The 11241-nt window shown below is 39.9% G+C and overlaps 1 protein-coding gene across 3 annotated transcripts; it reads left to right on the forward strand.

Moving 5' to 3' along the window:
- The first annotated feature begins 3969 nt into the window (after positions 1-3969).
- borcs6 (BLOC-1 related complex subunit 6) lies at positions 3970-11226 on the forward strand. Of its 3 annotated transcripts, none has more exons than XM_055048363.1 (7): positions 3970-4026; positions 5464-6056; positions 6209-6392; positions 6479-6661; positions 7784-7947; positions 8121-8204; positions 8702-11226. In XM_055048363.1, the coding sequence occupies exons 2-7, from the start codon at positions 5475-5477 to the stop codon at positions 8825-8827; spliced, it is 1323 nt and encodes a 440-aa protein (XP_054904338.1). In that variant the 5' UTR covers positions 3970-4026; positions 5464-5474; the 3' UTR covers positions 8828-11226. The 3 variants fall into 3 exon arrangements, with proteins under 3 accessions (XP_054904338.1, XP_054904340.1, XP_054904339.1); XM_055048365.1 differs by having other exon boundaries at positions 6488-6661; XM_055048364.1 differs by having other exon boundaries at positions 3992-4026; positions 5467-6056.
- Positions 11227-11241: the final 15 nt, after the last annotated feature.

An 11241-nucleotide genomic window follows, 5' to 3' on the forward strand; every position in this document is an offset into this window, starting at 1 on the left:
TCTTTTCATTAGTTAACTGATGAAACTGATTTTCTGTTCTTGTTGTTGCCAACATGTTTCATCTGACAGTTTTGACATTTAGTGAACAGAGTGCAAAAAAAAGAAAAAAAAACTGCAACTGTGACACTTTAAATGAAAGCTAGCACAGCTCCTAATTGGTAAAAGAACTATCCTGATATTAGTCACTTCTCGTTATCTGATGCCATGATTTAAGAGTGGTTTCCTGTTTTTTTACTGGTAAAGCTAAAGTTTTAGAGATTTATTGCCGCTTTTGAGAATTTTAGCACAACATTAACACAGAAGCACAAAATACTGTCAGCTTGATGCTATGACATTCACACCATGATACCCTGTAAAATCAGAGAAGTCGTCTTGTGGTCTGAAGGTTGTAGGTTCGATTCCACCTTCCTCCTATGACATGTCGATGTGCCCCTGGCGAAGGCACTGAACCCCAAATTGGATGCAAATCTGAGTATCGGTGTATTAATGTGTGTTTTTAAGTGCGAATGGGTGAATCTGACTTCAGTAAAGAGCATTTTGAGTGGTCGAAATGATTGAAGAAACAGTATATAAGTTCAGTCCATTTACATAACAGCCTTATGGATGTATCAAAATAAGAAAAATTCAAAAAAGTAGCACATACTGGACTGCAAATGTGAGAAAAAGAAGCCACAAAGAAAGCCTACTTTTCAACAAAATGTAATTACATGAAAGGATGACTCAAGACTTTTCCAATGAGTTGAAAACCACTATATGTGCTTACAATTTGTCTCAAAGCAGAAAGTAAGAAAATCAAAATGGTCTTCATGAGATACTTGGCACTAGAATCAGCCAAGCAGTAAATCCACTGGTAGCTTACAGTGACTTTACATTTTCTGGCAATTTGAGAGGACTCTGTAAAGAAGAACTCAATAAAAACAAAATAAGTGTCTGGGAAACATGCCAAAGGAAGTCACAGCGCTGTAGAAATGTTTTGGCATTAGCTATATGTTGCCTTTTTATTATTATATTTCCTTGTGCCCGGACAACCACAGAGAGTTTTTCACACAATTCAGCCAATAAAAGTTCCCTTTAGGTCTTATAAGAGATTGCTCACGTCACCACAGAACCACTAGCAGTGAAGTTCTGAGGCTGAACAAAATCTGCTTAAATGTTTAAAACTGAATTTTATTGCTTGCTGGCCAAAATGATTTCTACAGTAAGGTCTTTCCAACCGTAGCTCCATTGGCGATTATATCAAGGCCTTTGGAAACCGATCGCCTTTCCGCAAACTTTAAATTATCCCCCTTCCTCTGTAAAACCACTGGATGTATTTTTTTTTTTTTTTTATGTTTCTCTGAACACAAACCACGACATCCTTTTAAACATGAATCCAAAAACAATTTTTCCGAGACCAACATAAAAATGTTGAATCCTCGGTTCGGGGAGCATGAAAACTCAAATGCGTTTTCATGAATACCTGAGCGTCTTTCGAGACGTGTGATCGCTGGCGTTCACGTTGAGTCGGCGAACGATGAAAACCGACTTTTGCAGCGTCGGATTTTGCTGTCTGAGACGTTCCGGTGCGGTGCTGAGCGGGCGTCATTTGCCACATTTGTTTAATTGAAGCAGCACATCGAGTTCAGGTCATGGGAAGCCTTGCCTTCGGGTTTGGAGAGAATTAACAGGCAGGATTAGTGGCTTGCTGATTTACAGTCGTTTACTGTCATTTTGGCCACCGACGTAAAACGTGCAGTCTCCAACTTCTATAATGAAAAGCCACATCTGTATGAAGCCACATGCTCTCAATTTGCTTCGTATACATCCTCGTCTTCTCATGTGGGAAACAGAAAAATCTGTTAAAATTGCTTCTTTTCTACTATCAAATCCCAAAAGGGGAAAAAGATTAAGTAAAGGAGCGCTCTGTAAGGAACAAAAGCTTATTTCTTAAACTTGTGTGTCTTTAGGTAGATTTCTTAAGCTTTGATGTGTGCTGCAGATGGAGAAGCAGCAAATGGGATAAAACTGCTGAATCCCCACTGAGGGCACAGCTGGCCTGGATGGATGAGGTAGATTAGTTATTTTACAAGGTCTTTAGATGTGGCTGCACTGTGGGCCTTTTCAGTCCTCTCTCCTCTTCTGCATGGATTTGCCATTCAAAGCTTTTTTTTTTTAAAAAAGCCACAAGACACTGGCATTATTTCCACTGTGGAGGCACACAGTTCAAACCAATATCTTCTCATTATTTCAAGCCTCCTGGCAGGTTATTTCACTGTCAATTGAAATAAGTTATTGACTCATTCCCAAAATGATGATGCGAAAGCAGAAATACCGGGTGTGTGAGACAAACTCAAACATACACATTTCACCAAGACGCACTTTTTGTACATATGGTACCTGTTTAAATGTGAGTGGGTTGCAGTCGTCTGAAGGAATTAGGACTGCTTACAACAGCATGTTTGTCTAACATATTTGGACAAATGTTACTGTTGCTTCTGTAAAAAGACACACACAAAAAACAATCTCAATGAAAAAAACAAACAAACAACCTTCTGTAAAATGTTATGAAAATGTATTTTTCTGGTGAAGAATGAAATAGGACTTATCACATCGGGTGGACATGATTTGAGCATAATCTGTTAAAAGTTTGGACATTTTGATTTATGAGCTTCTGGTTGTTGAAGAAAGAATGAACACTGGTAAAAAGTCTCGTGAAAAATGTAAAAGTTGTGAAATTTGTGGAGGGAATATATGAAGTGATAAACTATAAAAGCTTTTAATGGAGCTCTGACAAACTCTTAACGTTATTTTTTAAATTTTAGATATTCGAACGTTCAAGAAAATGAGAAAGTGTGGTGGTCACTGTCCGGTTAAGTCTGAGTCGAAATTATTTAAAAGTCAAAAAGTTAGTTATCAGACTTTTAAGTCCAGTGAATCAGAAGCAAGTGGAAAGATGATAAGGTAGAGTTTGGTGATCAAACTTCTTAGTCCCAGGTAATAAACATTCAGCTGGATTCAGGTCAGAGAGCAAACACTGCTAACAGAGTGGATGCTGAGAGGAAAAAAAAAATAGCATCATTCAACTTTCCATAGGTGTTTACAAAGGAGATATAGTTTCACATTTTGATGGTTCTTAAATGATTTACACCTGACTTTGTGCCAAATATTTATCTACTTTTCTGATTGGAAAGAATTGTGAAAAGCAAACACCAAAATCCTGATAATATAGGATTGTAGAGACAAAGAAAAAAAAAAACTAACTAGTTTTGAATTCACTGAAGTAGGAATGTAGCTGTGGTGGACCTTCGTTCAATACGTCCAGCAAAGAAAAGGCGCATTTTCAGAGGATATTAAGTTTAATAGTCTTCTTGCTTTTTGCTTTAAGCTCCTTATACCAAGTACCTTTTCATCCCGTGCAAATTTAGTGTATATACTGTATGACAACAACTATTTCATTTTTCACCTACATGATCTTGCTATAAATTGGAAGTTTATATTTTTAAAAATATAAATTTATATTCATCAATTCATAGAACAAACGTACAGAACCAGCAACAGAACACTGGAGATCTCAGTTCTCCTTTTTCTCATGTGGCACCACAACAGAGCCAGCAGCCAGAGGGGCCCCTGGTGTTTGTCTCCCTCTGTTGGGAAAATTGTGGTAAATACAACATACGTTTTTCACACAGAAATAAATAACACACAAAAAACGGATATTTGTAAAATTAGTGGCACACATTGTTAAAATAAAATTACAATGTGTTGTGAATCTGATATTAGCATTTGATTTAAGGTTGATTACATATTGCAGACTCATTGGATGGCTTTGTAGAAAATCAAACGAATTTAATTATTGTTAAACTTAACTCTAAACATATGAATAATTTATTTTCTGAGATATTATTCTCATGGCAATGTTTAAAAGGTAATAGTTTACATTTTTATTTGATCCCCGCGAAGCGGAACGATTCTTTGGGGAGTTGTTGGGAACAATATATTGATCGGACTCGGCTGTTGCATACATCTTCCAGGATAGAAACTGCTCTGGTGAGTGTTTCTTTCGACACATTTGGGCCTGTGGCGTCGCTATCTGATGCATAATCGAAACTAGTCTGAAGATTAGCCTAAAATAAATCCCGCTTTGTTGCCGTGTCAGTTGAATCAAATGGGGTTTGCTGAGGTTTGTAAGTCGGAGGCCCTAGCAGCTAATGCTAGCCGCATCAAAACAGCAGCGCAGCTACTTCCTCACCGATGACGGACGGCAGACTTGGTCCTTTTATGTCTCACTTTGTGTCATGGCAAGTCCTTAAGCCTTAAGCTTCGTAGTTTGGTAAAACAAATACAATTAATAACACCAAGTTAGTTTAATGAGCACCAGGCATTTTAGCTTTAATATGTCAGTGTATTAAATGGAGTCTGCAGTTTTGGTTATTGTCTGGATTTAACACATGTTTAGGGACTATGAGTTAAAGAGTGGGTCATCTGATCATGAACTGCAGCATTAAATGCAGGTAAACAACCATCTCTGTCAAAATCCTGACGAGTAGATTTTTTTTACTGACTTTGCATGTTTACTTCCTTTCAAGGAGCAAGATCACATGGTTCCTGCACGCAGCTGTGGAAACTGAAATGCTCCTTTGGGATTTCTTCAACTACTTGTCATTTTTAAAATGATCAAAATTTGAGTTTTCAAAAATATTTTTGATGGAGCACTTATTGTATCCAAGAATAGCAGGATCAGAAGGTGATTAGGAGCCACTTAACCTCATTTTGTTGTCAGGAAACCCCACGTTGCTCCTAATAATAAACCACATAAGCTATTTGTCATCGTTATCAGAACATCCTGTGCATGCACTTTTTCACTTCCTTGTCGCTGTAAGAGGAAGTATTCGTCCAAAAAATATTTTTTCTGGCTCCATCTTCAAGCTTGTTACCCACTAATTTATAAAGTTCATTCTGAAGCAGTGCTGGTTGCAGTACGATTTAGCCTGACGTGGTTCTGGGATACTAAACTGATACAGAATATTTTTTGTGCTGAAAAAATTAGAAAATAGAAAATAGTTTTTTCTAATTTGCTAATTTGTTTTCTCACAATTTATCCAAATGGACGTTCTGTCATGGAGCTAATGGAAACAAACTTCAGACTTTCACACATCAACTAAGAAATTTTCCCTATCAATATTCTATGAAGGCTTTATATATTGTTCAGTAATTGAAAACTATAATTACTGAAACAAGTTGCTTTTCTACTATCAGACTATATTTCTGTAAGCTCATGTCCTGTTTGTCCTGTTTATGGCAGTTACAAAAAATGCAAGTAAAAATAAATGTTCATTCAATACAATTAATGTGTTTTGTTAGCTGAACAGCTGTTCATACAGTTGATAGAGTAATATTAGAACATTAAATTCTCTTGATTGCTTTTTAAGAAGCAGAGTCGTACTCTATAAAGGATTTTAACACCTTCTTTCTTGTGTCCACCAGCAGAGGGAGGGATGAGTCTCTCCACTGTTATTGGCACAGAAGTGCCAGAAGCAGCTAATGGGGTGGCGACGCCCGTTTCTCTGGAGAACGGCCCTCATGCGCCGGTCTCGGTAAAACATGGCGGGAGCAGGTTACCCGACAAGGGAGCGAAGTCGATGGACGGGAGAACAGAGAACCACGTTGACACAGCAAACAGACTGAACGCTGCAGAAAGCAACGTAGACACTGAGACAAATCTTCACGAGAGAACATCTAGTTTATCATTACACGGTTCCCAGGTGGTAGACCTCTCTTTCCATGATGACGCAGAAACAAGAAACTCCGAATCCAAAGACACAGACATTCCTGAGGGATCGAAGGCCGAGGACCTGGTTCTCATGTGGGATTCAGCACCGCATGCAGAGCCCACAGACGTATGTCAGCAGGGAGGCCCTGACATTGCAGAAAGACCCCTGACAGAAGCTGAGAGTGAAGAGAGAAGGCTGGATAGAAGAGAGGACGATGAGGACGGAGAGAAAGAGAAGCAAGATGTGGAGACAGATGAGAAGAACGAGAACAGGTGGAGGAACACTGGAGGAAGAACAAAGAAAGAGGTAAGTGGTGAGTCGGACTAAGGACAAAAACAATGTAGCTGAGCCAATAGGAGTTTAGGTTTACTTCATGATCGCAGATTGGTCTCAGAATCCAGTTTTTATCATTTTTTGGCAAGTTATCACCATTTATCTGTTCCTAACTGTTTCTGCAGCCCTCGCAACACTACTCCTCCTCAGCCCCCGGTCCCAGCACCTCTTCTTCTACTCCTCAACCTGCTCTTCTCACCTCAGACGATGCCCCGTGCCCTCCCCACGTCATGGCCCAGGTTTGGGTTCGGAACAACCGGGGGATGCAGGACAGCAAGAGCCTGGATGAAATCAGCCAAGCCTGCGGAGGTACGTTTCTGTCACAATTTGGATTGGATGTAGTTTCTGGTGCTTTCTGTAATTTTTCATGCTGTTTTGCTTTTTTTCCCCCCGAGGTGGTCCAGGAGCCAGAGGAGGTGGCAGAAGCGGGCAGTCAGAGGGCCGAAGGGCCACCATCTCCTCAGCTCTGGAGCTGGAGGGGACAGTCAGCCACGAAGGAGACCTCACCAACTTCATCACAAAGAACCTGGAGCAGAAGATCAAAATGAGCTCCAAGCCCAGCCTGGACTGCAGTGATTGTGCGTTAAATTCTAAAAACTCAATTTCTCTTGTTTCATTTAAGAGCTAAGAAACAGAATTTCACAAAACCATTTTATAGACGACGCCCCGAGAAACATCCAGGTTGAATCTATGTTAACAAGGTTCTACGAAACATACGAAGTTATTTTTATCCTGAGATTAAACTCCACAAAGGTGGACCCTATTTACTCATTGGATGACATCAAAAGGAAGCTGATAAGGTTGTATTTTAGGGAATCAGAGTAAAGGGGGCTAAAGACAACTTGCACAGCTCACTTAATTGTATACAAGTTGAGAACTGAATGTCATTTTCCTTCCACTTTCCTTTTATAGCTGTGTGGCATCAGCAAAATTGATTAATCGATAACCAAAATAATTGTTTGTTGCATCCCTATATAGATTTTTTTTTTAAATGTAAGACGATATGTAGAAAGTACGGTCTATTTTGCAATTATCTAATCATGTATGTTGGTCTGTCGCACATAATCTCAGTTAAACAAGTTTAATTTAAAATGTCTCAAGGTGTGAATACTTTTGCCAGGCGTTGCGATGGATGATGTCAGTGGATGACTGTCGGCATTTGGCCTGCTGTAGAGCTTTGAGGCGACACGTGTAAACCTAATCCCAGGAATAAATCACTCCTTTGAAGTTTTTCAGCCTGGCCTAATGTAGATGGTCCATTAGCAGAAGCCTGACATGTTTAAATTTCACGGAGGAACACGCCGAGACGCCGCTCTTCGCTCTCAGACTCCTCCCGGATGAGAGTGACGGCTAAAGCAGCCATTTAATTTAGGCGCAGCGACACAGTCAATATGCCCTGTGTGGCAGCTCATTCCCTCTACCTGCTGATTCAATTAAGATGGATGACTCACTTTGTTTAGACTAGAAGGATTTACTATTAAAGTCCTGCTGTTGCTGGGATGACAGAAGCTGTCTCTTTTTATTCATTCATTTTTTACGTCCTGACCTCCGACGACTTCTGAATTCTTACATGTTTTGACGTGCTGTTCTTCTACAAATATAATCCTCGTGGTAGCGCTATCAATTTGGTTTTTATTCTCATTCAACCAAGAGAATGTGTATTGTTGCGTTTGTCTAATTTCATGACGCTTTACCTGCAGCTGACTGTTCGGGTCCAATCTACCGAAGCCGAGGCTTGTCGCGGAGACCAGCGGACATCCCGCCAATCGACCCCACAGTTCTGTTGGACCTCCAGAGACACACCCAGGAGGTGGCCCACAGCGTGGAGATGATGATGAAGAGCCTCAACGGAACCATCCAGAACGTGAGCTGGTGCTACGCTTGCATGGCCAAGTTCACTTGCTGCCGTTTTAGTTTGAGTGTCACACTGAATGGTTCTTGGATCATTTCTAGAAACGGCGCTCAGATCCATTCAGCTTTGTTCTCCTCCTGTTGCACAGAATCTCTTTATTGTTGTCCAACTCGTTGTTTCTTCAGATGACGGCTCTGAGCGTTGGCTACATCCAGACCTACAGAGACTCTGTGGACAGCCTGGGAGAGTCTGTAGACATGAGCATAAAGGTGAAACGTAGCGTGTGACTCGTCTTTATAAATGTGTGGAACTGATTTAGAAAGTATTAGTGAATTCTTGATGGATTATTATTTCATTTTGAGTGGGTTAATTGTAACAAAATCTGCTTAAAAAATGATTCCGTAATGTACTGTAGGTGCCACTGGATCCTAGTATCCTCTAAGTGTTTTGCATTTTCTCAATTGTAACTTGTTCCAGTTTGCTACATTGTAATCACAAATTTGTATTTTATTCTCATTTTTCTTCATTCTGTATCCTATCTGAATGTGCAATAATCTTTCATTTGTCCTTTCTTCTCTTCCTACTGTCTTCCCTTCCTTCCTTTTTTATGTCCTGTGTTACTTCTTCTTTTGTGTCCTTCCTTTTGTATTTCATATTTTTAGCTGACAGTGAAGAACTTGGAAAATTATGGGATTTTTGAAAACTGTTATACAAAGTTTGTGACACAGCGTTGTTCACTTCTTTATGTTTTTGTTTTTTCCTCCAGGGCATGTACACTCTGATGGCTCGCTGCGAGGAGCTGGATCGCTCCATGCAGCCCATCCACACACTGGCGGCTCAGATCCGTGACATCAAACGCACCCTGGATGCTCTAGAAGCGATCTGCAAGTAATCCCCCTTCCTACCAGATCTGAACACAGCTCCGGCCTGCAAAAAAATCCGACCTAAAGCTCATCCACAAGAAAACAAAAAAGAAAAAAAAAGGATGCCGTCAAGCAAATGCAGCCCTTTTGCAGGTTGCACACACACACTGCAGCGAAGATCAAGTTCACCTCAGGAGTCTGGAACCCGCCGCTGCCCGGCATGCCGAATGATTTCCACTCATAGCTCTTCTGTGTGCCGTTAGAAGATGACCTGTTTTTGTGTTGTGGGATCCAAAAAGAAACACATTGACTTTTGAGGAGGAGCTGTTTTTTTTTTCTTCTCTTCAAAATTTCAAGAAGAAAATCTCACCAAATTAACTCTTTTGCCCTTAGTAGGTCGCGCCCACACACAAACTCAAACCTGGCAGCAGGTGGGCTACATGCATTCTTTGTTCGTCTTTAACAGTCAGAGGAGTGTGATACTTTTATCCGTCCAGCCTGCGTGGTTCAGATTGCACTAACCTCCCCTCTGCAGATGGGGGCAACATTTCTGTCTCCGGAGAGGCAAGGATAAACTGCTTGGAAGACGGTGACATTTGCACTGGAAGAGAAAGTCTATTTTTTAATCTTATGCAACAAGCAGGTTCCTTCACTGTGTGTGTCTGTATGTTTTTATTTATTCAGTCTGCTCAGCATGCGTGCTTGTTCAGAAAAAAAGAACACAAAAAACCCAAAACATTGCGTCTGTGTTGCGGAGAGGCAGTTCACGGTCTGCTGTTTAATGAGCTCCAATCTGTACTGCGAGTCCTTCACTTTTTCCACTCTGATTCTCTCCCATCACCTAAAAAGGAGGAGTCAACCGTTAAGTCACAGGTCTGCTTCATTAATAGCAACCCAGAATCTGCCACGAATCTCCGTCTCCTCCCCTGCCTCCTCTGAGAGACGAAGTGAGCAACATAACCGGGGAAAGTAATCTTAAGTGATTCTAAAACTGTTTTTGAATGTTGTCCAAATAAAAAGTACCAGATATTTTACTTGATTTGACGTCTAGATGTCATCGGCCGACAGGCTAGATATCCTTTTTTATGCTCCAACTTGATTGAATTTTGAAGTCAATAATAATATTTTTGTTGCCTCAGAGCTTCTCATGGGAATATCAGTTTCACTGCAGCTCCAGTTCTTCTCTTTTTTTCTTCCCAAACAGCCTGTCACACAGGGTTTTAAATAATGTTTTTGAAGTTCATTCTTAAAAAAGACCAGTCCTGGGTTCAGTTCTGACTTGATTCATGTTCGTAATTCATCACTTAAACCTTTTGAACTAAATTCACAGTCATTACATGAAATGCTTCAGTTTCAAATGATATACGATGATATGTAGTTACTTTTTTTTTTTACATACACTGTATAAAAATGTCAGTTTTAGATCTGTAAGAATTAGAAAAATAATTTCTACTCACTAAATGCCAGAATAATGACAGGGAGCTCTGTTGTTAATTTTCTCAGTAGTCGAGGATCCAGAACCTCTACAGGAAGCAAACGGTCTGATCTTTACCAGGTTGGGCTTTTGTTGAACTTTTTTCAAATTTACATCCATTTTTTGTTTGTTTTTGATATCATTGCCTATTAGATTTATGACTTGGGTCAAACTTTTTTGATGTCCTTCCATAAGCTGCTCAGAACTGGTTTTCAGCTCTGCCACAATTTTGATTTTTTACGAGTCTTGAGTTGAACCTTGATTTTAATCACACAACATGTCTCCGAAGGTTAAGCACTTTGACCCTGAGTGAAATGGCAACTAATGTGGCTTTTTATGTTCTTCCTCTGTGTGCGGTTTTTCAGCCGATGTTGGTACTCTTACCTGGACATTCACCAGATGTTAAGATTTTGTTCAGTGGTTTATCAAAACATTTTCAACTTTGAGACACAAAACGCATTTTGTTCCTGAACATTGTGCTACCTGGATGTTCCTATGATGTCTATTCTTGCATATAGTAGTTTGAACAGATGAATGTGACTCCCAAAGATGGACCAGACTTCACTTCCTGGTAGTTGAAACAAGGAGACGGCATGTTTGTGAATTAACCTATCAGAAACTTACAAAGCCATGACATCATTGCCATTTGAGCTTTCTTGAATCCTTAAGTCACAGTAATCTTGGTGTATGTAAACATGATTTTGAAGAAAGTGGTAAACACTTTTGTCATTCTGGAATTTAGGAAATAAAATAATTTTGGCAACATTAACAAACCTTAAACAGATCATTTCTGACAGTGAGGGGGACGTCGTTTTATACAGTGTATGCAAAAGTTTTGATTCATCGTTTCGTTTGGCTTGTGCCATCTTTTATCTTTGCCATCCTCTCCTATTCTCTGTTCTCATAAATTGTATTCCAGTATTGACCAATTCCCAATAAAGCTGCTTCAATTGATATGTTTCCCTGCTT

The sequence above is a fragment of the Poeciliopsis prolifica genome, unplaced genomic scaffold, assembly GCF_027474105.1.
Source record: "Poeciliopsis prolifica strain line A6 unplaced genomic scaffold, Auburn_PproV2 SCAFFOLD027, whole genome shotgun sequence".
In the NCBI taxonomy this organism is placed as follows: Eukaryota; Metazoa; Chordata; class Actinopteri; order Cyprinodontiformes; family Poeciliidae; genus Poeciliopsis; species Poeciliopsis prolifica.

Excerpts from the sequence above, each read along its gene's own strand:
- borcs6 (XM_055048363.1), top strand. The coding sequence starts at position 5,475 with ATGAGTCTCTCCACTGTTATTGGCACAGAAGTGCCAGAAGCAGCTAAT. Across the intron at positions 6,393-6,478 it reads AATCAGCCAAGCCTGCGGAG|GTGGTCCAGGAGCCAGAGGA; the intron begins GTACGTTTCTGT and ends TTTCCCCCCGAG. Across the intron at positions 6,662-7,783 it reads CAGCCTGGACTGCAGTGATT|CTGACTGTTCGGGTCCAATC; the intron begins GTGCGTTAAATT and ends CTTTACCTGCAG.